Source organism: Ictidomys tridecemlineatus, chromosome 5 (genome assembly GCF_052094955.1).
Source record: "Ictidomys tridecemlineatus isolate mIctTri1 chromosome 5, mIctTri1.hap1, whole genome shotgun sequence".
In the NCBI taxonomy this organism is placed as follows: Eukaryota; Metazoa; Chordata; class Mammalia; order Rodentia; family Sciuridae; genus Ictidomys; species Ictidomys tridecemlineatus.
Window position 1 is genome coordinate 96,891,296 of NC_135481.1, and position 27,994 is coordinate 96,919,289.

General features: G+C 48.1%; 1 protein-coding gene across 2 annotated transcripts in view; it reads right to left on the reverse strand.

Moving 5' to 3' along the window:
- The window catches only part of LOC144377889 (uncharacterized), a 70,297-nt gene that overhangs the window by 39,579 nt on the left and 2,724 nt on the right, over positions 1–27,994 (reverse strand). Inside the window, exons 2-3 of one of the 2 annotated variants that reach the window (XM_078050546.1) lie at positions 27,123–27,244; positions 15,759–19,449 (exon numbers count right to left, since the gene is read on the reverse strand). In XM_078050546.1, the coding sequence (XP_077906672.1) occupies positions 19,442–19,449; positions 27,123–27,244 (130 nt within the window). In that variant the 3' untranslated portion in view covers positions 15,759–19,441. Of the gene's footprint in view, positions 1–15,758; positions 19,450–27,122; positions 27,245–27,994 lie in introns of those variants that run through there. The other variant, XR_013439129.1, reaches the window with a different exon arrangement.

The window sequence follows — 27,994 nt, forward strand, 5'->3', positions numbered from 1 at the left end:
AGTTCAATCCCCAGTACAAGGAAGGAAGGACGGAAGGCAGGGAGGGAGGGAGGGAGGGAGGGAGGAAGGAAGGAAGGAAGGAAGGAAATGTAGTCTTGCCTGGTGTTGTGATGCACACCTATAATCCTAGCAACTCAGGAGGCTGAGGCAGGAGGATTTTAGTTCAGGGGCAGCATTGACAACTTTGTGAGACTGTCTCAAAATAAAAAAATGAAGGCTGGGTACAGTGGCTCACACCTATAATCCCAGCGACTCAGGAGCCTAAGGCAGGAGGATTGTGAGTTCAAAGCCAGCCTCAGCAAAAGCAAGATAGAAGCTACTCAGTGAGATCCTGTCTCTAAATAAAATACAAAATAGGACTGAGGATGTGGTTGAGTGCTCCTGAGTTCAATCCTGGTACTCCCCAAAAAAATAAAAAATGAAAAGGTTGGGAATATAGCTTAGTGGTAGAGCACCCCTGAGTTCAATTTCCAGTACCCACCCCCACCAAAATGAATACGATCTTTGTTAATTCCAACCCAAATGAGGGTCTATGTACAGACCAAACAGAAATGAGTGTCAAGGTCCATCAAAAGACACTTGCAAGAATGCTCATAGCAACTTCATTCATACAAGCCAAAAAAAGTCCATCAACAGGAAAATGGATAAATTGTGTATTCACACGGTGGGATGGAATGCAATAAAAAAGAACAAATCACTGTACTGCTTTCCACAGTAGGATGTGTGAACCACACAAACACGAACCAGGGGAGAATGACGGCACAGAGCTAATTTGGGGTAAGAAGTCAGAATAGGGGTTACCTTGAGTATTGGCTGGAAAGGGGCACAGGGAGCCTTCTGAGGTTTTGGAAATATTCCCTCCTATTATACAGGTGTGCAAGTGTGAGCATTCACCCTGCTGTGCATCCAGTCATTGCACTTCACTGCATGTAGGCTGCGCCCCAAAACAAAAGGATTTAAAGTCCTCAGAGCCTCTACAGGGAAACACTGGTGGAAGCTGATGGTTTCTGTGTTTCAAACTCCAAATGACATGAGAGCTATTCGGGGTGATCACATGAGGGGATAGGAAGGATGTCAGGCTCATCCTGGACTCGGAGGAGTCAGAAGGAAGGACAGAGGACAGTCACCATGTTCCTTTGGCAGCTGCCTGTCATGCTGACTGAGCACAAGTTTGAGGGGCCTGTCCTGTGACCTTGATGTGGGGAAGGGCTATTAGCCAGACTCCAGGGATCCCAGACACTTCATAATTGGATTTTCTCATGAGGGCGCCCCTTTGTGTGTCCACCCCTTACTGAGAATTCAGAGCCAGGATCAGGTCTGTGCTCCTGTGTTTATCTAGAGCTCGACATGCCATGGGTGCTCAGAACAGAGTTGCCAAGCGGATGCCCGAATCCAAGGCCTCCAGTCACCCAGAGGCTCTACCACCACCTCAAAACCAAAGATGTTTTTGTTTTATTACTGAGTCGCCCAGGCTCTCCTTCCTTCAAAAAAATACTGGCAATTCCAGGTGAGCTACTGCATCTCCCATGTGCGTCTATTCAGTCCAGTTCTGATTCTGCTAGAAAGGAGCTCCAGTTCTTTCAAGAAACAAGTTTTCCAGGATTATTCTAAACTTCCTCCTCAAAAAGAGTCTGTGTTTATACTGCAGGGTGCCCACGGCAATCTCTGGGTTGGGCATTCCCTTAAATAGACAATAAGAAAATCTCGGCTGTTTGGCCCCTTGAAGAGATAAAGGTGCTATCCAGGAGGGTAGCCATTAGCCACATATAGCTATTAAGTATAAATTAAAAGTAAATAAAATTAAAAATTCCGTTCCAATAGAGGTACCCTTGTGCTCCTGCCATGACAGGAGGCAGCCCACAGGAAGCCTTGCTAGAGCCTGCACCATGCTGGTTAGCATTCGACCTTCCAAAACGGTGAGCTAAGCAAACCTCCTTTCTTAAAAAAATAAAATAAAATCCAGCTAAGCACAGTGGTGCATGCATCCCAACAGCTCAGGAAGTTCAAAGCCAGCCTCAGCAACTTAGCAAGGCACTAAGCAACTCATGGAGATCCTGTCTCTAATCAAATACAAAAAGGGGCTGGGGATGTGGCTCAGTGTTAAGTGCCCCTGGGTTCAATTCCCAGTACCACCCCCCAAAATAAATCGGTTTCTATTTGTACTAGATACATCTCAAGTGCTCAGTAGCTATACATGGCTACCAGCTACCACATAGAAGAATTCAGGACTACATACATTTTCATCATCATAGATAGTGAATAGATGATCCTCCAACCCTCCTGGAGCCTTTAGGAGACTGGAGGAAGGAACTAGGTGGGTAGGATGGTCTCCACCTCAGATAGCCAGAACCAGTGCCTATTAATTCAAATTTCAAGTTAGAGTTCATTTGGGGAAAAGGTTATATTGCTTTTTAATTTTCAAATACATTTTGGAAAGGCACAAATACAAGCCATATTTAAAATAGATTGTGAAAAATACATCTCTTCACCATTCCATAACCCTCTGGCCACTAGTGGCCAACCTGTGGGAGTTACGCACTGTTCTACCTTGACTTTTCCCTTTGGTGTATTTCAGATCTTGATTATACTGGTACGTGTAGATTTAACAGCTATGTACGATTCCACCATATGGATGAACCATACCCTGTGATGGACATTTAGATTATTTCCAGTCTTCTGCCAATATAAACTATGCTGGGATGAACAAATATCCTTGTGTTTAAACCTTTGTGCATGTACAAATATATCCACAAAATATATCACTAGTGGGGGAATTGCTAGGTCAAACACTGTGTGCATCTTTTATTTTAATATGTGTTGCTAATTGCTCCCCAAAGAAGTTGTGACAAGTCCTTTTCCACACTTCCTCAAGCTCATGCTAGGATCAGGCATGCAGGTTCCTGCAGGGTAACAGGGACTCCCTTTGTGGGGGGTGCTTCCATGGCCTCCCATAACCTGGAGGCCCACTCTAGCCACGTAGCTGCTTTTCATGACACTTCTTCCTGCTGCCAAAGACATTTAGCATTTAACTGAGACACCAGGCCCCCAAGTCCTTCAGTGTCTCATTGATTCTTCACAGTAACCTCATGAGGGTCCCATTATTATTAGGTCCTGTTATTATTATTCCCATTTTACAGATGAGAAGCCTGAGATTTAGAGATTAAATCATTCATTCACGGTCACACTGAGCTTTCGTAGCAGAGGTAAGATTCAAGCTCTGGTCTGCCCAACTGACCGGTTTCCCCACACACCTGCTTCCCCTTGACCCTCCTCCCTGCAGGGACACTGCACTGTTAATAACCCCCTATCCCCGGTTCCTTTGCCCGGTGCCCATGAGCCCTCCATTCCTGATCACTGTCTAGGGTCAGGCAGCACCCCATCCAGGACCTTCATCCTTTGCTGCCTTGGTTTCCTCTGCTCTTGGCCTTGAGACTGCCCCACCTGAACCCCTGACTCTGCCCAGCCCTTCCCAGGTGATACCTCAGCCGGGGGCTCGGAGAACCCGGGAGGGAGAAGCAACGGCTCCCATCACCTGACCCTACTCAGCCAATTCACGAAGACAAGATGTCAAGTTAATGAGCCTGTGGGCCTCTAATTAGCTGTCAATTACCTCAAATTAATCAACTCCTCGCCTAATTAAGCATTATCGGCAGGTGGGCACAAAGCAGACCATTGTGTGGGAGCCATGAGAAAAGCTGGGCTGGCAAACTTGGTTAGGATCAGCGCTGTGCACCGCGCCCGCCTCCCCACAGAGCTCAGCTCCCGGCCCAGCGGAGAGGCACCACGGCCCTCTGCCCACCACTGTTCCTGGACACTGGGGTCCCTGGGGACCTCCTGGGACGCTCAAGTGCAGAACTTAGAGGCAGGCAGCACAGCTTTGGGGAGTGGGGTGGTAGGAACTGAAGGCCATGGAGACGGGGAGTGTGGGGAGCCGGGGAGCTGGACTGAGTGGGCAAAGAGGAAGCCAGGTCCTGGCTGGGGACTGAGGCTTGTGTGGGCAGAGCTGCCTTCCAATCCGGACCCAGCAACTTGTGAGTTCCCTGACTCAAAAGTGGCTTCATTTCTTTGAATCACATTTTTTGATCTTAAAAAATGACAATAAGCCAGGCGCGGTGGTGCACTCCTGTAATGCCAGCAACTTGGGCGGCTGAGTCAGGAGGATGGAAAGTTCAAGGCCAGCCCCGGCCACTCAGCGACGCCCTGTCTCAAATTAAGATGAAAAGGGCTGGGGATGCAGCTCAGGATACAGGACTTGCCCTGGAATCATGCAAAATAATAATGATCATAGACTTTCCTGGGTCTTAGTGAGGGCCATTATGCATGTGAAGCTCCTGTCACATGTTAAGTATTCAGTGTGTTTAATGGTGGTGACAGGGGAATTGGGGGGGTCAAGGCTCAGGGGTGCTTCACTAAGAACTACTCAAGGTATAGTGTATCCCCAAATTCTGAAACCTCAGCTTTACATAGCCTCCAGCTTTCAGTGTACCCATAAATAATGTGAGTGGACTGCTCAGGACACTCCAGGTGCTGAATGCTGGCTACCACTTCCTCTTCACCCCACCCTGCTACCCAGCTTGACCAAGTCCCCAGGCTCAGGTGTCCCTGTCCATTCAAGAAGGGTACTGGATGCCATATGGAGCTCACAGAGGTGACCACAGATGTCTAAAGACAAGGTAGAAGGCAAATGAGGGCCCTTCCCCACTTGGGTCTCGGACACCCATGCCTGTGCCACCCCCTCACCACCTCAACCATCCTTTTAACCCATACTCTCTACCTCAACCCTGTCCCAGGACAGCTTTTCTCTGCCTCCTGAGGCGGGCAGCAGAGGCCCTCAGCCTCTGTGAAGGTTTGGCAACATCCTCCCCTCCCCTCCAGCACAAATCACTCAGTCACTAAGCAAACATTTATTGGGCCTACAAATTAAAGCTCACAGTATAAAGGGGAGAGAGTCGGGTAAACACAAATTATTAATGCAGCTCTGGAGTAACAGAAGGGAGCTAGCACTTACTAAGTGCCTACTGTGTGCTGGCAGGAGAGGCAAGTAATTCAACGAACACACTATACTTGCATGTACTGTTATGTTTAAGGAGTTATTGATCAAGATAAATAACACAGCCCAGCATGGTGCACACCTGTAATCCCATCCACTCAGGAGGCTGAGGCAGGAGAATCGCCAGTTCCAAGCCAGCCTCAGTAATTTAGCAAGGCCCTAAGCAACTGTCTTTAAATAAAAATATAAAAAGATCTGAGGATGTGGTTGAGTGGTTGAGTTTGGGATGTGCTTGTAGAGCACCCGTGGGTTTGATCACCAGTAAAAAGCAGTAAATAAGCAAAGGAAATGGTGCAGGGAATACAGGGGTACTGTACTGTTTTTCATAACTTCTCCAGAGATTTAAAACTCATCTAAAGATGAAATTTATTTTTAAATCATTTAAAAACATAAAGATGTCGAGATTAATAAAGTATCAATTCATGTAAAAGCAGTTTTGAGTGCCTAGTACTTTGGGGTCACTACATAGTCCCTGGAATCAAATATGGAAAGTACTATCAGAAGGGAATCTGTAGATTTTTTTTTTTACACTTAAAAGGGTTCTTCCTGTTAAAGGTAGAACCACTGACTAGTCCTCCCTGTCAGCTGACCACAGGAAACAGGCTAGCTTAAGCTCAGGGTCTTCCAAGTGCCTCTCAAGCACGCAGCTGATTGGCACTAGCTGCCATACTGGACAAATGCTCTGGCCAACCTCCCCAGTCCGCTGAGCTTTGGAGGGGGTCCTAGGTATGGTGCTCCTGCTGTGTTGCCCCTGCTGCGAGGTGTTTCATTGTAACATTTAGCTGACAATATGGACTGTATTCTTATGATGGATGTCAGAACTTGGATGAGAAGGGAAGCCATAGCTGGACGCGGTGGCCCATGCCTGTTATTCCAGCGACTCAGGAGGCCAAGGCAGGAGGTTCACAAAAGCCAGCCTCAGCAATTTAGCAAGGGCTTAAGCAACTTAGACTCTGTCTCCAAAAAAAGAGGGGCTGGGGCTGGGAATGTAACTCAATGGTAAAGCACTCCTGACTTAAATCCCCAGTACCAAAAAAAAAGAAGAAGAAGAAGAAGCCTTTTTTTTTTTTTTTTTTTTTTTTTAGGACCCCTAGAATCCCTTCTTCCTGGTGCCTTGAGGAACACCTGCTGGGCCTAGATTCCTAACCTGCCTCTGGGACTCATCCCCTCTGCAAGGGGCTGCTCCCGCGCAATCTGCGCCATCACCACTAGAGGGAGCCGCGAGCGGCCCGAAGGCTCTTCCCGCAGGCCCTGCCCTCCTCCATCCACTGCGTGGAGACAGTCAGACTCTGGCAAGATTGATCTCTTCTGTTGATAGTCCCAGGTTCGCTGCTCTCTAGGGCTTCGACCTCGGGGACGTGCCCAGACCCGAGGTGCCGACACTGAACCCCCCTGTTCAGCCCTCACCTTTGAAAACCGTGCCCTGAGACTGCCCTCCATTTTACCAATTGGGACACAGAGAGGCTAAAGGATCTACCCAGGGTCACACAGCTAAGGCACAGCATAGCCTGAAATCCAGGTCTTGGGAATTCCAGGCCTCAGAGGATCTCCCTCACAGTTCTCTGGGGGGAAACTGAGACTCAGGGCAATGCTGGTCACAATATGTGAGGGTGGCCCTATCAAGGGCAGGCAGAAAGCTGTCTAGAAGGCCAGCCCCCTGACAGATGACCACAGCAAGAAAGCCTGTGGGGAGCAGAGGGTGCCAGCCTGCCCCAAGTATGGGGGGGGGAGCTGTCAGCGACTCTCTGCAGGGATGGGTGACAGCTGCAGCCTTGGGTGGAAGGACAGAGGCCCCACAAGATAATAACTTTCACTCACTGCCCAAGGGCTAATCCCATTACTCTGCATGGACCCCCTGGGACCACCCTTCCTGGCCCTCCTTAATCCCCTGCTTCCCTCTGGGAACCGTCCAAGGTCCCACCAGTCCTTGCCATCCCCTGCCAGTCCCCGTCACAAGCAGACCTCATCCTTCACTCTCTGTCAGACCACCTGTGCCTGATTGCTGGGGCCCCAGAGGGACAGCCAGAAGAGCTGAAGGTCCAGTCTCCTTCACCGGCCTCCTCTGCCAGCCCTGATCCTGTCTGCCAGTCCCCAAAGCACCTTCCCAAAACAGCCTCCATCTGGGCTCCTAATTTTATGAACCTCCTGTTCCTTTCTAAGCCAGCTTCTGGGGCTTCTCAGAGCCTGCTGCAGGAATTGTCAAGAGAGCTTGGGGCACAGCATATTCATCTGTAAAACAGAGACAGTAGCTCACCGTTTTTCTTGTGATGTAAGGAGATGCTCTTATTCAAGTCTCAGGGCTAGGGAAGGAGCCCTCCCAGGTGTCAGTAGCTAATGTGATGATTCTCAGTGGTACCTTCAGCAACTTCAGTTTTGAAGGAAACTCTGGAGCCTGAAGGCAGGTGCGATAGAGAGACAGATTTTGACTCCATAGGCACAGTCCTCATAGGAGTACTGCTAGCCAGCATGGACTGTATTGGGCTTTTCTGTTTCAGGTACCGAAGTTTTGTAACCTTATGAGGCAGGTTGTGTTGTTGCCCCCATTTTACAGATGAGGAAACTGAGGTTAAGAGATAGGTACACAAGCAGGGCATTGTGGCTCAGACCTATAATCCCAGTGACTCAGGAGGCTGAGGCAGGAGGATCTCAAGTTCAAAGCCAGCCTAAGCATCTTAGCAAGACTTGTCTCAAAAAAATAAAAAGGACTGGGGATGTGACTCAGTGGTTAAATGCCTCTGAGTTCAATTCCTGGTGCCAAAAAAAAAAAAAAAAAGAGAGAGAGAGAAAGAGAGATAGCTACGTAGACTCAATGTGGTGGTGCCTGTAATCTCAATGACTCTGGAGGTTGAGGCAGATTGCAATTTAACCAGACGCTCAGCAACTTAAGATGCTTGGTCAAAATAGAAATAAAATTGAGGGGGAATGGGGTTGTGGCTCAGAGGTAGAGCACTTGCCTAGCATGTGTGAGGCACTGGGTTTGATCCTCAGCACCACATCAAAAATAAAATAAAATAAAATAAAATAAAGTGATTGTGTTCACCTAAAACTAAAAAATTAATATTTGAAAAATTAAAATTAAAAAAAATTAAAATGAGCTGGGCATGGTGGTATATACCTGTAATTCCAGTGGCTCCGGAGGCTGAGGCAGGAGGATCATGAGTTCAAAGCCAGACTCAGCAAAAGTGAGGTGCTAAGCAACTCAGTGAGACCCTGTCTCTAAATAAAATACAAAATAGAGCTGGGGTGTGGCTCAGTGGCCGAGTGTCCCTGAGTTCAATCCCCCGTACCAATAAATAAATATGAAAATGAAAAAGGACTAGGGAAGTAGCTCTATGGTATGCCCCTGGGTTCAATCCCCAGGACACACACACACAGAGAGAGAGATGGAGAGATGGAGAGAGATCCCTCTACTCAGTAGTGTAGCTGGAATCAAACACAGCTTTGACTCTAGAATTCTCCAGGGCATTCTACTGCTTCTCAGGATCACTTTTGAAAAGAAAACCTGATTTGTCCCCCAAAAGTAGCATGTTCCCTATTTGCCAGAAGGGCTCCATGTGATGCAGGCAACCAGTCAGGAGCCTGAGGTCCCATGGCCCTAGCCCCAGCAGACCCAACCTAGGACACAGCCACTGTCCTCCCCTCAGCCTGGGCATAGGAGGGGCCCCTTTCACCCTGGGCCTCCCTCTCTCCCCCACCTTCTGCTGTTCCTCATTTACATAAATTATCTCTCCCCAATTATCCATCCAGCTGTCCCAACGGTGATCTGTGAATGAATTAAAAACGGAATATAATTTAATAATGGCTGATTAGAAGGAGATTAGTTGTTATATAAAAAGGAAAAGCCAAGAGCCAGCTAGTTGCCCTTAATCTGAGCCAATACCATCGTTATTCAGGAAAAGCTACCCTGGCCACCATCAGGCAAGGCAGACATGGGAGACAGGGAGGAGGAGAACCCAGGGGGGCCAGACCACCCCAAAAGGAGACCAGGCCACTGGGAGCCTGGGGTCTGAGTCCCACCTCAGCCTGGGGGCCTGGGAAGCTCCCGTGAGCCCCTTCTAAGTGGTCTTGATTGGTTTCTGGGGTCCCTTCTCTCTACACATTCTAGGCACCCTTCAATCAAACCACTGGGTTTTCCCAAGGCAGCCATTTACCCCCCAAGAGCCTCTGACTGATCCCTGTAGGCACATGATCTAGGACTCAGAAGTCTGATGCTCCCAGAACATGTGGGAATTGGGGACGCAGACCTTCCCCCAAGAGGATCTGCCTGTCTGAGATAGGTGGTCACGAAGGGAGTGGAATTGGTTGGCCCAGGAAGGCTCCATAAGGGAGGGACTGGCTGAGACAAGGAGGGGACTTGTGCCTGGCAGGCACATCTTAGTGACTGGTCTCAGTGGAGGGAACTTGTCTCTGGGCTAGGAGGCATGGCTTTTCCATCTCTGCTTCTCCAATGCCAAGTACATCCTTGAACAAACAAAGATGCTGCCTCCAAAATACCTCTGTGATTGCCCTAGCTTAGGTTAAATGTGCCTCTCTGTGCTACCCAAAACATCCTGTGTCTATGCCCTTAAGGATAAGGCCAGTCACAGCCCAGTGCAGTGGCACATGCCTGTAATCTCAGTGGCTCGGGAGGCTGAGGCAAGAGGATCACAAATTCAAGGTCAGCCTCCGCAATTTAGCAAGTCCCTAAGCAACTTAATGAGACCCTGTCTCAAAATTTAAAAAATAAATAAATAAATAAAAAGGGCTACAGTGGCTCAGTGATTAAGCACCCTTGGGTTCAATCTCTGATACTAAATAAACAAATAAGGCCAGTCAGTGTTGTGCAAAATACCTATCCATCCATCATCTATCTCTCATCTATTGATTCACCCATCCATCTACTATCTATCTTGTTTGTTGGTCAACGGGTACTGGGAATTGAACCAAGGGGTGCTTTGCCACTGAACCACATCTGCGGCCCTTTCTGTTTTTTTGAGACAGGTCTCACTAAGTTGCTTAGGGCCTCACTAAGTTGCTGAGGCTGGCCTTGAACTGTCGACCCTCCTGCCTCAGTTTCCTGGGCCTCAGGTGTTACCGGCTTGTGCACTGCACCCAGCTATTCAAAATGGTTTTAAGGGAAAGTGATGGATGGAGATAGGGCACTGGCTGGAGTCAGGCTGCCCGGGTGAGCCCCAGGTCCACTGCTTGCTGCTCAGTGACTGGGCATGTTGCTGATCTCTCCGTGCCTCAATTTGCCTATCTGTAAAATGCATGCATGTAAACATAGTTCTACCTCATGGGGTCTTGTGAGGATTGAATGGGAGAATAGAGGAAAAGCACTCAGAGCTGTACCCAGTGCCTGGCCAGTGCTTAACGATCACCGTGGTTTCATTGTGTGTGTCACTGTGGTGCTTGATCCATGGCATTCCCTTCTAGCTGTGGGCACTCTGATGCTCCCAGAACATGTGGGAATTGGGGACGCAGACCTTCCCCCAAGAGGATCAAGCCGGGCAGGCCTTCTCTCCATGTTGATGGTGTTGGGGAGGCAGACAGGCCTGCACGGGGCCCTCTCAACAGCCTGACCACTTCCACGCTGCAGGACCCAGAGGAGCATGACCAGTGCGTGGTTCATCCAACACCTGCTCTCCGAGAAGAGGTTCTCAGCTCACAGTTGTAACGTGCCCACCAGGGGGGTCTGGCTCGGGTCTGGGCAGTGTGTCTTTTGTGGTCCACATGAGAAGATGCTGGCCAGACCCCAGCTTGCACAGAGGATTGGAGGGGGCAGATGGCCCAAGGAAAGGGCACGCTGACACAGGAAGAGAAGTCTGAGCCCTGGGACCCTGGGGCAGACTGCAGAGGAAATGGTGTGCAGTGTCAGAGGCTGGAAATGAATGAGTGGGCACTGGACGAGGCTGCTCACCCTCAAAATAAGAGGAGGTACAGGAGTGAGCACAGCAGGTATTTTTTGATTGGCTAATTGAGCTGCTCCAAATTTTCCCAAACTTTTCTAGTCTTGAAAATCTTGATGTTTGGAGGGGCCACAGAATCTGTATACAGTCATTCTTCAGAACCTATAGGGGAGTGGTTCCAGGCCCTCCCCCACAATCCAAAACACTTGGATGCTCAAGTCTGTTATATAAAATGGCATATTATTTGCATGTAGCCTACACACATCCTCCCTTGTACTTCAAATCATCTCCAAATTACTTACAATACCTATTACAATGCAAGTGCTGCGTTAATAGTTGTCATGCTGTATGGTTTAGGGAATGAGGACAAGAAAAAAAAGTCTGTCCATGTTCAATACAGATACAGTTTTTTTTTTTTCTGAATAGGTTGTATCTGCTGTTCATAAATGTGGAACCCACATACACAGAGGGCCGACATATTTGCTTTTAATTTATTTTAATTAGTTATACATGACCGCAGAATGCATTTCATCTCATTGTACACAAATAGAGCACAACTTTTCATTTCTCTGGTTGTACACCATCTAAGGAGTCTGCTCCCATCCCATCCCTCAGGCCTGGGAGCTGCATTGCCCCCTAGGAACAGGGACTCACTGGTGACCCCCACCTGCTTCAGAACCCTCTGGGGTGCATGTCCATCCTTCCCACCCAGCCCAGCCTCAGGCCCAGGGCTCCCAGAACAGCCTCCTTGTGGAGCTCAGAGCACATCCATCCATATTGCAGCAGGGGGAGGCCCTGCAGGCCAGCCCAGGATGTGGGATAATTTGATATTCAAATCCTGGCAAAGACCTGCTTCAAATTGCTACAAATTAAGCTGATTTTGCCTCTCTGAATGAGGGATTTGCTCCTGTGGATCAACTCTTCCTGGACTTGATGAGGTCAGGATTAGAGAAGAGGGATGGGGAGCAAAAGCCCGAGGCAAGGCTGGAGGGCTGGAGAGTTAAGGGAAGGGGGGAGACTGGACCCTGGAGTTAGGGAAGGATCTAGGGGGGTCTCAAAAATCATCTCTACCCAGGGATGGATAGATAGCAGGGCCTCTGAACCCCAAATGGGTCAGCCTCATCCTATAGGTCCCCAGGGAAGCCCAGCCCTGTACTGTTCACAAGACAGTTTGTGGACCTCATCTGATCCATCCAGATCCCGGGAGTCAGGGGAGAATGATCACCCTCATTTTATTGATGAGGAATGGAGGTGCTGAGAGGTGAAATAGGGCTCCCCGAGCCAAAGAAAACCTGGACCCAACCACTGCCACTAACTTGCTGTGTGACCTTGAACCAGTGACCTCTCTGAGCCTCCTTGTGGGGATTATCTGCGGTGCACACACAGTGCCAGGCACACAGGAAGCATGCCACAAACACTGGCCAGTGTTCCAGGCCAAGCCCTGAAGCTAGCAAGTAACCGAACAGGGATGGGAACCGGGGCCTTGCTTGCTCAGCTCAGGGAGAGTCTGTCCCCTGCCTGCTCCTGACTCTACGGACTCCTGACAGGACCCCCTCCCTGGCAGAACCTCATTTCCATCTGTTTTATCAGGGCCTGTACTGTATATTGCAGCAATTTCAAATTGCACCATTAAAGATTTTATGCTGGAGACGTTAAAATTAAAAAGATCTATGTGCAGAGAGTCACAACGAATTTAATCAACTTGATTTAATAGAAAACAGCAAATGGAATTTATGATGCTCCAAAAGACAAGGGAATTTTTTTTTTCAACAAAAATAATAAAAAGCACTTTGTGGAAAACAGAAAGTGGAGTCGAGTGGGGGGGGGCGCCTCATCTGAGAGTTTATCAGAACCTAATCCTCAGCGAACAACCCCAGTCGGGGCTGTTTGCCCACTAATCCCAGCTGCCATTAAAATATTAAAGATAAATCTAATCGTCTCTTTATCCAAAATAAGCGACTTTTGTGTGGGGAGAAAACGTCTAACCCTTTGGGAGGAGAATTAGTCCCTAATGCATCAAATGGAATTCGGTCCAGGCTGGGGCGAAATAGGGTTTAGAGGCAAATGAGACGGTAATAGAAATAAAACCCAGAATAACAAATTAAAAACCCTCATTTACACGAATTAAAACGGCTCACAAAAGGGCTGGAGGCCCAGCCCTGCCCTCCTCGGCCCCCAGGCCCCTGGCCCCTCCCATGGTCTCATTGTCACCCACGCAAGTCCCTGGGAGAAGCCAAGGCATGACCTCATCCCCTCCATCTCTGCCCCCGCCCTCCCAGATACTTCCAGTAAGAAGTGTACGCTGTCCCTGCCCAGGCCCTGGCCCGGGCAGTATGTCCAAAGGCTCTGCCACATCTGCTGTGTGGGCTTTGGGGTCAACAGAGCTCCGTTCCTGTCCTCCTGCCATCTCTCAGTATATGAGGTCCTGGTTTCGTTTCTTAAACTCCTGCAGCCCCTGTTGGCTCAGAGGAAAGGGGGATAAGAATAACATCCGGGTCCTCACCCAGGCCCTGCAGTGACCCCCACTGCTGCTCCCTGGCCTGGCACTGCTGAACTCCATCAGGGAAGGAGAGATGGGAAGCCACAGCACCTCGCCTGATCCATGGGACCACCCAGTAGCAGGCTCTCACTGAAGGCTCCCTTCAAGACTTCCAGGTGACTCAGCCACAAAGGACCCCAGGCCTCTGCCCCTGGGAGGAAAGAAAGGTTAGCAGCAGAGGCAGAGAGGGCCACCTGCAGCCATTTTGGGTACTAGGTGGGGTCACCCCCTGCACTGTAACTCACAAGGGCTGAGGCCACCCAGATACTAAGCATCTTACCAAGAAGCCCTCCTTTATACCCTTCCCAACAGCACTTCCCAACTTCTGGTCAAGGACAGAGTTCCCTCACATTAAAACCATTCCCTCGGCCCTAGTGGCTGGATGCTTCTCTCAGGAGACGCACAGGGTCACGGAGCCTTGGGACACGCAAGTGTGATAAACCCCTTTCCTGAGGGCCTGTTTGGACTGCAGAGGGGACAGGATGAGGAGGGGGCCCTTATGCCCCAGTAACCCCTGCACACCCTACTGAAGCCCCACACCAGGAGGGCCGGAATGTACCTCTGACCTCCCCCAGCCTTCTTAACAAATCCACTGGAACAGGAAACTCGTGTTGACAGCATTTTATTATGGGATATTAAGTGGAATTGGATTGTGGGGCTGACCCTTCCCCTGGCTGGGTTTCTGCACTCAGTTGGCCTCACTCTTTCTGCGCCTTCCATGTCCCTCAGACTATGACCCCAGCCTTTGTTATGACAAGTGATGATTCTAGGCCAAGAGAAAATTGGGATGGGGTGGAGGATACCCCTGGCCCTGTGGGAGTGCGCCGCGTTCGGCCACGGATGGCTGAGGAGAAGCATGAGGAGGGTATTAGTTGGGATGGGGATTTTTCCAGAATGTCTGAAGACTGATGGGAAAATGCCGAGAGGAGATGGCAGGTCGAGGAGGTAGGGGTTCCATGGCTTCAGGGAAAACAGTCCCAGAGAACATTTCAGCCCTACTGCCACTTCCTCTAGGAAGTTGTCCCTCATGTCCCATATAAAAAGGGAAAACTACCTGGGCACCGTGGTGCACACTTGTAGTACCAGTGACTCAGGAGACTAAGGCTGAGGCAGGAGGATTGCAAGTTTGAGGTCAGCCTCTGCCACTTAGAGAGATCCTGTCTTAAAATAAAAAATGAATGGGTGTGTGGTTCAGTGGTAGAGCACCCTGGGGTCGATCCCCAGTACCTCAAATAAAAAGGGGGACGGAACTGAAGTACAGAAAGGCTAAGTGTAAGGTCACACAGCTAGCAAGTGGCAGAAAGAGAACTGAACCCAGGACTCTGTGATTTGAGAGCCAGTGTCCACACTGCCTCCTTGGTGACCTTGACCTTGGCCTGGAGGGGTTGGGAGAATGACGAGGGAAGGTGCCCATAGTATGCCAGGACCAGTCTTCGTGCCTTATCTCCATCATGTCCCTAAGTCCTCTCAAACCCCCTCCCTGCAAGGTGGGTTCTCAAAAGAGGTTCTCATTCTACAGAAAGAAAAGCTGAGACTTGAAGAGGTTAAGCCTTTGTTGGTGTTATAGGCCTTCCCCAACCCACAACACTTGGCCAAGTAGTGCCCACCCGGTCTTCATGCTCAGGTGTTCTGGGCAGCCTTCTGGACACTCCCTTTTGTTTCCATGTCCTGGCCCCAGCCCTCCACCCCCTCCCACCAGGCCTCCCGTCTCCTCTTCTGCCCCAGGTCCCCCCACATCACTTCCATTTGCACCCCACCTTCCAATCCTGCCCTTCACCACACACTGGCCCTGGTCAGCAGCCCAGCTCTCTGAGGCAGGGGCCCTGGCATGAGCCCCCTCCCAACCCACTCCAGTGCCAACGCTCAGCAAGGGAGGTTTTGAGGGCAGCCAAAAGTGGAATCTGCCTGCTTTGGCTAGAAGGGAGTTGTACCTGAGTCAGGGAATGTCCATGGAAAGGAAAATAGGAAACAACTTAGAACAGGTGGGGAAAAGACCAACAAAAAAGATGCTTGTGGCTTATTACAGTGTATTCTGTGGCGGCGGGGGAAGGTTTACCAAATAGTATACAGTGGTTCGTGCTGGGGTTGTGGCTCAGATGTAGTGTGCTCGCCTAGCATGCGTGAGGTACTGGGTTTGATCCTCAGCACCACATAAAGTAAAATAAAGACATTGTGTCCACCTATAAGTAAAAAATAAATATTAAAAAAAAACAGTATACAGTGGAATCCCATTTTTATAAATGCAATTGCTTACATGCTTAGGAATTAGCCAAAAAAAAAAAAAAAAAAAACCAGACAAGCTGGAATGTTAATGGCAGTTATCTTGGGATGATTCTAATGTTTTTTCTTTTAGTTTATCAAATTTTCTTATTTTTCATTATGAGTATGTATTACTTGTATAATAATAATAGTAATAATAATAAAGTTATATTTGGCATGAAATTTCCCTATAAGGCACTTTTCACATTCTTAGACTGTTTGCCCCTAATCAGCCACTGGCAGTGAACCTGGATGTACCAGGGGCATCTGGGAATTATCAGGGCTATACCTTCTTTGAGCCCAGCAGACTGGGGACTGAGAAGAGTTGAACCCTGGCCATGAAGTGGAGTGAGTAGAGGGGCCTGGAAGGCTCTGGGCCATTTGGGGCCTCTGGATGTGCTGGAAACTGCGGGGGCTACCAGGGAGAAGAAAGCTCAGCAGAGAAGCAGTGACGGAAGAAAGAGAGAACCCTGGAGGCCTGGGGGACAGACCACGCCCAGAGGTGTCCTATGGCAAGAAGCAGAATTTCAAAGTCAGCGAGCCCAAGGGCAAGAGAACTTAGCATCATGAGGTGGGGCCTTGGAAGACAGAGGGAAGCAACTCTGGGCATGGTATCCAGAAACCAAGGCCCAGTCAGGGCTGAGAACAAAGGGACTCTGAAGAGAAGGGCTTTGTGGAGACCACTGGGATGAGGCTTCCCTCCAGAGGCTGATGGGCACCATAAGAAGACATGCATACGGCTGGGCTGCGTTCAGTGGTGAAGCACTTGCCTAGTACCCCAGAGGCCCTGGGCTTGATCTGCAGCGCACAGGTGCGTATACACACACACACACACACACACACACACACACACACACACACACACAGATCTGTTCTCTGTACAGCCACACATTCTGCTTTTCTTTAGCATCTTTATAAACAGCTCAGGAACCAGGAGGTCTTGGAAAAGTCACCAGGTTGGCTGTTGACACTGACTATCGCTGGAGAAAGCCACAAAGAGCATGGCTTTTGGAATCCCCTAAGTCTGGATTCAAACCCTACCCCTGCCATTCCCTTCTCTGGGGCCTCAGATAAGCCTTGTACCCTGACACTTCTCCAAAATGGGAATCATGACAGATAACATGATGAGGGACTCTTTGTGGAGACCACTGGGATGAGGCTTCACTCCAGAGATAAATGCAGGTAATTTAATTGCAGGTAACAGAAACCCAACATGAGCTGATGGAGGATACTGGACCGTCACTGAGCAGCCATGGCCAGGGGGTAGTGTACTTGAGCCTTAGCAGCAACAGGGGAAGGAACTCATGGTGTGGCCAGTCCTTCTTTTCACCCTGATCCTCTGGGCATGGGCTTTCTCCAGAAATGGTTGCCGCCACCTCCCAGGTTTATGATGTTACATCTCCAACCATCAGAGGTGAAACCCAAATCCAGAAATCATAGGAAAGGGAGTCATGGACCCAACCCAAGTGAATGTCCCCGAGCCCAACAATGGTGACCTGAGAAATGAAATCATTTTACGACAGGGAAGCCGTACATTCCCAGAATGCACAGTGCTGGGTTAACAAACAGTAAGGGACCACGGTAGAGGGTTATTGAAGCTATAACAACAACCATAGGTTGAAGTAAATACAGTGTCACCAAGCCCCTGCCACATACCAGACATGGAGCATTCTACCTTCGTTTTCTCCTTCAATCCCCACACAATCCCGTAAGGTAGATTCTTTAATTATCTCTATTTTCCAAAAGAGGAAACTGAGGCTTTCAGAGGTCAAGTACATGGCTTAGGACACATAGCTTGGAACTGTTGGAGATGGGTCTGAATTCCATCACCTGACTCCAGGTGTTTTTAGACACTGAGTCGTAACACATTGTAACCAAATAGCCAAGGGTGTGTGCTCTGGAGTCAGGTGGCTAGCCTGATGGTGTGTGTTTATTCTCGATGCTTCCTTCACCCTCCACCCTTGTTAGGGCTCCCCTTTGCAGGAAGTCTGTTGCCCCACCCTATTGGTTTGGGGCTTGGTCATGGGTCTCACTTCAGCCAATGGTATGTGAACAGCTGGGGTGTTAAGTGCAGTAGCTTGGTTTGGCTCAACTGCTGGTTGACCTAACTTCAGCCATGAGAAGAGCAGGCGTTGGTAGACACCAATCCCAGAACTGGACACGTGAGGCTGGCCTGACACCAACCCACAGTTCAGAGCCAAGCCCAGCTGTGCCTGGCTGACCCAGGGACCCTGAGATGTTTGCTACACAGTATTTATAGAACAAGGAGTTTCACTGTTTGGATGGCCCTTGCTATTTGTAGCTAGTGGACATCTTCCTGTGTGGCCCCTTTGTGTGAGGGACTGGGTATGCTGCGGCCACTAGGACCTGACCCTTTCTGTCTAACTCAAGTGCCTCTAAACAGGCAGTCTTCTTTCCAGAGCTCCCTGTTAGGTGAAACCAGGCTCTGAGATCTGCGGTACAATCCAAGGCTCTGCCTGCCTAATCGTGCTTCCTCCTTTTTACCTGTCACACATGTCCCCACACCATAAACCACTGCACTCCAAATTCTTCCTCAGTATCTTCTTCCCTCAAGTACTCAAATGGAGACAGTCTTATTGCCACAAACCCTAATTCACTGGGTTCAAATACTGACAACACAATTCACTAGCCACCTGACCATAACCACACTGTGATTCAGTTTCCTCATCTGTAAAGAGAAGATAAGAGAAGCACCAACCTCTTAGGTTTTCTGCGAGCATTAAATAAGATAACCCATGTATAGTGCTGAGCAAAAATGTCTGGCACATAGTAAGCACTCAATAAATATTAACTGAGATTGCCAGAGATGGTTATAAATCCCAATAGATAAATGCAAGCTATATGTAAATGCTAGATAGTAAAATACCAAGTCAACAGGAATAAATCTCAGGTGGATCTTTAAAAGACTGAAGAATGACAAAAGTGGGCAGATGAGATGCAATTGTGGACAAGTGCAAGGTAGTACTTGCAAATGAGATGGCTGATACATTCTGAGGCATCATTTGTAATCAAGAAGCAGATGACCAGGGGCTGGGGATGTGGCTCAAGCGGTAGCGCGCTCGCCTGGCATGCGTGCGGCCCGGGTTCGATCCTCAGCACCACATACCAACAAAGATGTTGTGTCCACCGAGAACTAAAAAATAAATATTAAAAATTCTCTCTCTCTCCTCTCTCTCACTCTATCTTTAAAAAAAAAAAAAAAGAAGCAGACTTCTGACTGATCTTTCACCATCTTCTGAGCACTTGCATACATATTTTCTCCCATGGTCCTCTAAGAGAGCCAGGTATACCACTGCAAAACTGCTTTAGGGGTCATCAGTTAAGGCACTGGGGAAGGTCACCTAGGTATCAGGGAAGAGAAGAGGATCAAGTAAAGATCAGGTTCTATGAGACTGGAGAGGAGACATGGACCCAAGAGAGATTGTCAGGACATAGGGCAAACCAGATCTCTGCTAAGACTGTAGGTAACCCTTCACTTTCTCCCAAGATTGAAACATTTTATTTCAAATGCTTCTCCATGGTATCAGTGAGGAATTGCTTGTGGCCTCCAGGAACAGACAGCAGAGACCAGTGACTTCAACACTGAGTTCACTGGGGCAGTTCCAGGGCTGATATGGAGGCTGACAGTTTTCTCACTTCATATTCTGCGACAGGTGCTGAAGATGTACTATGTCTGTGTTCCAGTCAGACAGCTGGAGACAAATGGAAAAGAACAAAAAAGAGTGTGGGCTAAATGTCTTAGTCTTCTAGTTGCAAAGGAGGCTGGGAAAGGTAGTCTTTAGTTATTAGGAATATCATCATTTGGAATAGAATCAGGGTTCTGATACCCAAGGAAGAAGGGGAGAATGGAACTTAGTTTAATAGCCACTCTCAGTCTCAGAATTCGCAAGATTTCTTTCCAAAGTCCTTCTCTTTGTAAACCCATGTTAATCATAGCTCAGATTTGGCCCAGATTTGATTATTTAAGGAAATTAAGATTTCCAACTCATAGTACAGGATAGGATAGGGTTAGGTACTACATTCACATCTTATAATAAAATTCTGGGTTATACACAATTATCTGGCTTAGCCAAAAATGAATTTGCTAGAAAGATAACAGTAGTTCAGAGATTCTCCATGAGGTCTGGAGACCAGAATCAACACCCCAAATCCCACCATCATACTGGTCTGGTGAAGAAGCCACTGTGGTTACTGTTACCTCCACTGGACCCTAGGTAGGTGCTGGAGCTCCCCCTGCTGCCCCCACCAATGCTGGACACAGAATTCCCTTGCTAATTTATTGTTATGCAATTTGATCTTGTTTCAGCTACTGCTGTCACCAGAGAAGATCCTCCACAGTTCTTGCTTCTTTGTCACTGCCTCCCCATTCAAAGTTCAGGGTGGTTGCTTCTGATTGGCGGAGCTCAGGTCACATGGCCTTATTCTAGTTACAAGAGAAGCTGGGAAGATAAATGTGTGGAATTTCCAGTATCATCACAGAAGAGGAACTATGTCTTTCACCAGGATTTATAAGTTGTAAAATTCCCCAAAATAAGAATCAAGTTCAGGCTGGGGCTGGGGCTCAGTGGTAGAGTGCTCACCTAGCATGCACGAGGCACTGGGTTCAATCCTCAGCACCACATAAATGTAAGATATAGTGTCCGCCTAAAACTTAAGAATAAATATCTTTAGGGGCGGGGGATGTGGCTCAAGCGGTAGCGCGCTCGCCTGGCATGCATGTGGCCCGGGTTCGATCCTCATACAAACAAAGATGCGTGTCTGCTGAAAACCTAAAAAATAAATATTAAAAAATTCTCTCTCTCTTAAAAAAAAAAGAATAAATATCTTAAAAAAAAAAAAAAAGAATCAAGTTTAAGCCTGGTGCCGTGGAACATTCCTGTAATCCCAGCAACTCAGGAGGCTGAAGCAGGATTGCAAATTCAAGGTCAGACTCAGCAATTTAGCCAGACCCTGTCTCAAAATGAAAATAAAATTAAAAGGGGCTGGGGAATAGGTTCAGTGGTTAAGTACCCCCCTGGATTCAATCCCTGGTACCAAAATAAAATATGTTTTTAATTTAAAAAATATCAAGTTCTAGCCGGGCGCCGTGGCACACACCTGTAATTGCAGTTTGTGGCTGAGACAGGAGGGAGTCTGAGACAGGAGGATTGCAAGTTCAAAGCTAGCCTCAGCAATGGCGAGGCACTAAGCTATTCAGTGAGTCCCTTATCTCTAAAAAAAAAAAAAAAAAAAAATCTGATGTTGTATAGCCCATAAAATAATAAATATCCATTACAGGACTTTATAGACACTCTTTTCTTTTGCAGTGCTGGGGATGGAACCCAGGGCCCTGCACATACCAGCAGCTCACTACCAGTTCATTCCTAGGCCTCGCTGTTTCACATAATCTTCAGTACATAAGGAATCTGGAAATTTCCTCTAGGGATCAGATTCTGGGGGTACCTTTGCAGCCCCACCCCTTTCCTGTCCTTGATCTGGTCTTTGTCTGCCTCCAAGGTCTTGGGGGAAGCTATCCTCAAGGTCACATGCCTTCTGCCTTCCTCACACCATCCTGTCTTTCCAACCATTGACAACAGTTTGATATTATTGTCTGCTATGGACTGTTCATTATCCATCCTGTGATCCTGCTTGGATCCTAGCCTCGCCTCTGATTTGAACAGAGACAGAGACTGAACTTCTGGGCTCAGGGGGAGAGGCCACAGGGACTCTTGACTCAGGAGAAGCCCTGGGACTGGTGTAGAGGCTGCTATATGGAGGACACAGAGTGACCTTCAGGAAGACTTTTGACTCCAAGATCTATGAGCTGCGGACTATGAGAATCATGCTCCAACTGGAAGAGAGCTTGGAGCCTTCAAATTTCTCTTGTATGAATCCTAAGGCCATCCTCCTCTTTCCATTTCCACTGCTACCCTCCACCGCCTAAATCAACCACTGTGGTCTGTTGCTTGAACCACTTAACAGCCTCAAATTGTCCTCTCTGCTTCACAACTGCAAGCAGCTTTCCTGCCCACTGAGGATAACATCCAAAGTCCCTCCGAAGTCAGGTCCTCTAGCCTCCTCCACCTCCCCACTGGTCCTAACACCTACCTGGTTTCTGTCTAGAATGTGCACATTTGCTGTCCCCCTTTTATGGTGTGAATATAGTTTTGAGTGTGTCCCTTAAGGGCTCCTGGCTGCAACCTTGGTGCCTAGTGTAGCAAGGCTTGGATGTGCTGGAATCTTTCAGAGGAGGGACCTAGTGGAGGGAAATCAGGACATTGGGGGTGCTGCCCTCAGGAGAAATTAATACTGGTCTTGAGGAGTGAGTTAGTTCTCATGAGTTGATATAAATAAGTCTGGATCTTCCATCACTTCTGACTACCTGTCTTGACATATGATCCTTCTTATACCAGTCTCACCATGATGCCATCTTCCATGATGCTTTTGCCAGAGGTTGCCCAATCTTGAACTTTCAGCCTCCAAAACTGAGCTAAACAAATCTTTTTTCTTAATATATTATTCAGCTTCCGGCATTTTGTTATAGTAATGGGAAATGAACAATATACCCCCTAATTCTGTCACTATCCTTGCCCTCTACATGGCTGGCTTCTTTTCACCACTCAGGTCTCTGCCCAATGTTGACTCCTCATAAAGGCCTTTCTGTCCCACAGTCAGTGTATAACCCCTTGTCCTGCTTTATCTTATCTCTAGCTCTTTTCACCTTCTTAAACCCTCTCACTTTGAGGGTGTAGCTCAGTGGTAGAATGTGTGCCTGACATGCACAAAGCCCTGGATTTGATCCCTGGCATGTACATTTGCACTCATGCACACGTACACGTGCACACACACACATACATGCATGCACAAAGATCTTGCTTATTTCTTTACTTGCCTTTTTGTTAACTATCTCCCACAACTAGAGTATAAATTCATTAAGAACAAGGGTACTGTAGATTGAATCTTAAATGTCCCCCAGAGGCCCACATGTTAAAGGCTTATCCCCAGCTTGGCACTGCCGAGAAGGGATGGGGCCTAGCGGGAGTTGTTAAATCACCCAGGGAATGCCCTGGAAGGGGATTGTGGGACACTGGTCTCTACCTCTCTGATTTGCTTCCTGACTGCCATGAAGTGAGTGGCTTCCTGTGCCATGTTCCCCCACCATGATGTGATGTGTTGCCTTGCCATAGGCCCGAAACAATAGACCAACTAGTAGAAAATGAAACCTCCCAAACTGTGAGCCAAAATAAACCTTACCTCTTTTTACATGGATTATCTCAGGCATTTTGCTACAGTATCAGAAGGCTGGCTAATCCAAGGGGCTTTACTGTCTTTCACACCACAGTAGTCTTGACAAGAATAGTATTTGGCACATAGTAGATGCTCAATAACTATTTGATGAAGGCATAAATACTTGACTAGGTTATCTTATAACAGTGCTGAGAGGAAAAAACAAACAAACAAACATCCTCTTAGTCATCAGGAATGTGGTCATATCCACCATCTGGGACTGAAGGGAAATTGAGATGCAGCCCAGAGACAGGCAGCAAGCTGGTAATGGAACAAGTCCTCTATGTCTTCCTTCTTTCCTTGTTCCATCTGTCTGTAGGTGAACATGGCAAAAGAGATCAGGACAATGTATGCAGAGTGTTTTTCTTTTCCTTTGAGAAGCTAAGGCAGGGTTAATGCTGAGGAAGGAAGGGCACAGAGGAGTGTGGGTGCTGAAAAGTGATGGATGATGTTCTGCTGGGATGAGACCCCCCGGGTCAGCTACTGGGGGCTCCTGAAGGTGAGTGATAGGTCACAGGGCCATCTGCACAGTTGGCTGAAGGCATTACCAAATCTGTTCCTTCCCTCCCACTTCCTGAACTAACCCCTAGGAAAATTCTACAGAGTACAGATTACTTCTCAGGCTCTAGGAGGAAAAACCAAGCCTAGGTGTTTGAAGTAAGGTATTTTAACAGCCCTGAGTTTGGGAGATTTTTCCCAGCCTTGACCTCAGTAGCCCATCCCAACACCTCTTCCTTTCTTCCCTCCCATCCTTGTGGGGAAGGATGGTATCTCAAGAATTGGGGGGCATTGCTTGTCTCCCTATATCCAAGATCCCTTTGTCCACTGGAGGCCCTAATTCCATCTTCAAGAAAACAAGGATGTAGTAGATTTGGACTCCAACTTGGCCCTTGGCAACTGTGTGTTCTTGAGGTCACCCACCCTCTCTGAGGTTGCTTTCTGGCTTGAAAAATGATACACATCTTTAAGGTAATGGGGAGGCATCACTGAGGCAATGTCAGGAAGTCCAGAACTTGTTCAGTGTGTGTACGTTAAATGTGAATCAAACTCCCTCCTGAAGGGGCTGGAGGGCAGGGCTCAGCTCAGTGGTAGAGTGCTTGCCTAGCATCTAAGGCCCTGGGTTCCATCCCTGATGGGGGTGAAAATTCCTCTTGTTTTTCTCTCAGTATCAACCTCTGTATTGTACAGAGGGAACAGAATATCTGGTCAAACGTCTGATGATCAGGGAAGGAGAGCACAGGACTGGGCCTAGGGAAAGAGTCCAGAACAACCAAAGGTAAAGTTTACCCTCCAGGGATGAGCTCCCAGTACACAAGAGCATTTAAAAAAAAAATTCATGGGTGACAGATTCCTAATGGGATTATTGATTCAAACACAGATCCTTTCTCTTCCCTGCATTTTTTAGCCCCTCCCAAAAATGTGTTGCTGCAGACTGGTTAGGGACTCAGGGAGGAGCAGCTGGGGGATGATTTATCTGCAGCTGGTGCAAAAAAATGACCAGCAAAGAGGCAAAGGAGAGAGCCAGCGTGCCCCTCTTCCCTAATCTTCCCTCCTCAAGAGAGCTTTAGTGTCTTATTTGTAACAAGGGGGACAGAACTCCTGACCTATTGGAGAAGTTGAGTGAATTAAATGTGATAAGGGGCCTTGTGGCCATTAGTAATAATAGTAAGGGCCACACTCTAACCAGTCTCCAGGGCCACGCTCCATGCTAAGTGCATTAATGCCCTCTCCTTCCACCACTGGCCCATGTTCCAGGAAGGCAGGTCTATCTTGTTTCCTGCCATATTGCCAATGCCAAGTCCAGTGTCCTCCTGCATGATGGTGTTGATGAATGCTCATGAGGGTGCCGCAGTTTGGCTGGGCACAAAATAACCGAGCCGCCATGAGGCACTTGTGGGTTCAAAATAGGAACTCCTTTATTATCCCAACTCCCGCAAATGCCACCCACAAGGCCCTTCCAGGAACACCGCACACTGGAAATCCCTCCTGCAGCACTTCCCCAACCAATGCGAACTCTCCAGGAATCCCCCGAAGAACTCCAAAGTAGCAAGCCAAGGCAGACAGCAGGGGTCTAATATACAATTGAATACACAGCTTAACATAACCATCATTATCTCAATGGCTCGCAGGTGTCACCTCTCTACCACTGCCTTCTGGCACAAATGCCAATCATTCCAACTCGGCTGTGGCTCTCAGCAGAGGGTTTTATTTTTTAATTATGGACCCTCATGGAATAGCCTGATTGACTGCTTTCAGCACTGTGCATTTCTAATCTTAGTGCAGTTCTAAGGGGTAGGTATTTCCTTTATTCTCACTTGATAGGTGAAGAAATTGAGGCACAGAAAAGTTGGATAGCTTTCCCAAAGTTACCAAGCAAGCGACAGCAGTAGTCTGAACCCACTGTGGATTATAGATCATGTCCTGTGCTAAGTCAGGAGGTCAGGAGATGTTCACAAGTCCAGTGCAGGCTATTTTTTTAGGTAAGAAATCAAAAGTGGCAGGTGCGATGGCTCATGATCATAATTCTAGAAACTCAGGAGGCTAAAGTAGGAGGACCATATATCCCAGGCCAGCCTGGGTAACTTTGTGAGACTGTCTCAAAATTATAAATAAGAGCTGGGGATATAGCTCAGTGGTGGAACACTTGTCTAGCATGCATGAAGCTTAAAGTTCAATCCCCAGTACCATCACAAAAATTAAAATTAAAAAATTAAAAGGGCTGGGATGGGGTTGTGGGTCAGCAGTAGAGTGCTTGCCTAGCAAGTGCAAGGCCCTGGGTTCATCCTTAGCACCACATAAAAATAAATAAAATAAACGTATTGTATCCAACTACAACTAAAAAATAAATAAATAATAAAATAAAATAGAAAGGGCTGGGGAATGTAGCTCAGTACCTCTGGGTTCAATCCCCAGTACTGGGGAAATAAAGAAAAAGAAGAAATTAAAGCTGAGAAAGAAGTTTAAATGATCAACCCAAAGCCAACCTGAAATTTGGATCCAATGTGACCAAGCTTAATGCTTCTGAAAGGCTGTGATTTACTTCACCCCACCCCCTAGCCCAAGCTTTGGGACACACAGTTTCCTGTAGGGCTCCCCCATGCTCCATAAGTGACTTGAGTCTGGCAACTGTGGAGAAAGAACAATGACATCCCCAAGCTCAGAGACAGTACCTCCACAGGAGGCTGTCAGGACTCTAGTTCCCAGGGTCGGGCTGGCTGCAGGCTGAGCCTGGGCCCTCTCTCTACCTGCAGCCTCTGACAAGGGTGCCTCTCAGAGAGCCTGGGGCTATTGAAAAGCCAGCCTCTACCTCAGAGCAAAGCCTGTCCAAGGAAGGGACATCACCTTTGTCTTTGGAAAGACCCACAGAGCACTCCTAGGCACATTCCCACCCTGGTTTATCTACAAATAACAGGAGAGATCTGCTGCGCCAGGTGTCCCCGACTCAGTCAGGCTAGGTGGGGACCCATAGCAGCCCCCTAGCAGCCACCAATCAGCATGAGACAGGGAAATACCTGGGATGCCAGATGACCCTCCTAGTAGTTTATGGTGGTTGATAACGTGTTGGGAAACCATGTAGTTCAGCACGTACACCCCTCTTGGCTTAAACCAATCAGTTCAAATAAATCCCCCTCTTATAGTAACCAATCACCCCTACCCAACTTGTTCGACAGTGAATGTGCTAATCATGTTTTAGAGTTGTTATTTGATTTTCCCGCGGTGTGTGATGATTTGCTAAGAGATGCTGTGATGTATGTGGGGATCCCTGCCTTCTCCAAAGAATGTATAAAACTGCTGCAAACCCTGGGCTCGGGGCCTCTCAGCGTCATCAGTTGCTGTGTGTGCATGGAGGACCCAGCTAGCTCGCAATAAACACCTCTTTGCTGCTTACATGGATCTTGGGTCTCTGGTGGTCTTTTGGGGGTCCCGAATTCAAGCATAACACTATCCCTTGTGGCAATCTCTTGTGGCAGAATGGTGACTGACCCCTTGGATTGGGAACCGGCTGCTTCAGACATGGGGATTGGTCAAGAGATTTTTCATCCTCATCTCCTCGCAAGAGCCAACATCATCGCTCACACACTAGTTTTCTATCACTCACGTTTTGCCCATCGGCTGGCTTCTGGTTCATCACGGCTGTCTTGTGATAAGTCAGGGACATGACAGATGCCATTAACATAACATCCCATCCATCCTCCCAGGGTAGGCTGGTATGGAGAGAGGCTGAGAGAGAAAGATGAAGTCAAAAAGGAGCAGCTTCTGACATCAGATGGTTGTGGATGTCTGACCTCTGCTGCTTATTTGCTAGGTAACCTCTCAGGAAACTTAAGTTTCTGTAGCTGTAAAATGGGGCCAGAAATGCCTCTGTGGCAGGCAAGGACACCATTCTGCATAGCTCCAGAGGTACCATTTACATTGTCTATGGGAGTGGTACCACTTTGGTACCCAGCTTCATAGAATACAAGGTGAAGGTGACTCAAGACTGCATATCCCACATCTGCATCTTGCAAGTGAGAATTACTAAGTCAGTTTTCAGATGCAGAGCCAAGGTGCTGTGGGGCTGTTGTGAGGACCAGAGGTCATACTAAGGAAAGGGGCTGGGGCCGTGGAGGTGCACTGGCGGACACGGCATTATTATGGGTTAAGGCTCCCCTCTTCTACGTGGCTCCTGCACTGTAAGCCCCTGACGAATTCCAGCTCTCATTCACCAGAGGGGATGCAGACCCACCTCACCACAGCTCTTTAGCAAGTTCTCCGTTTCACCTCCTGTAGGGTTTCTTCTAACCTCTCAGTCTGGCCCCATGGTGGCCACAGAGGATACCAGACACCCTGGCATTGGGCGGAGGATGGTTACAAGGTTTCGCTCTATGTGGGGGTTTAACAGCTGACTGGCCAAAAAAAAAAAATCCTGAATAGAATCTCTTCTCAGCTTGGGTTTCTAACCTCTGCCCAAAAAAAGTGATCTTTTCTTTA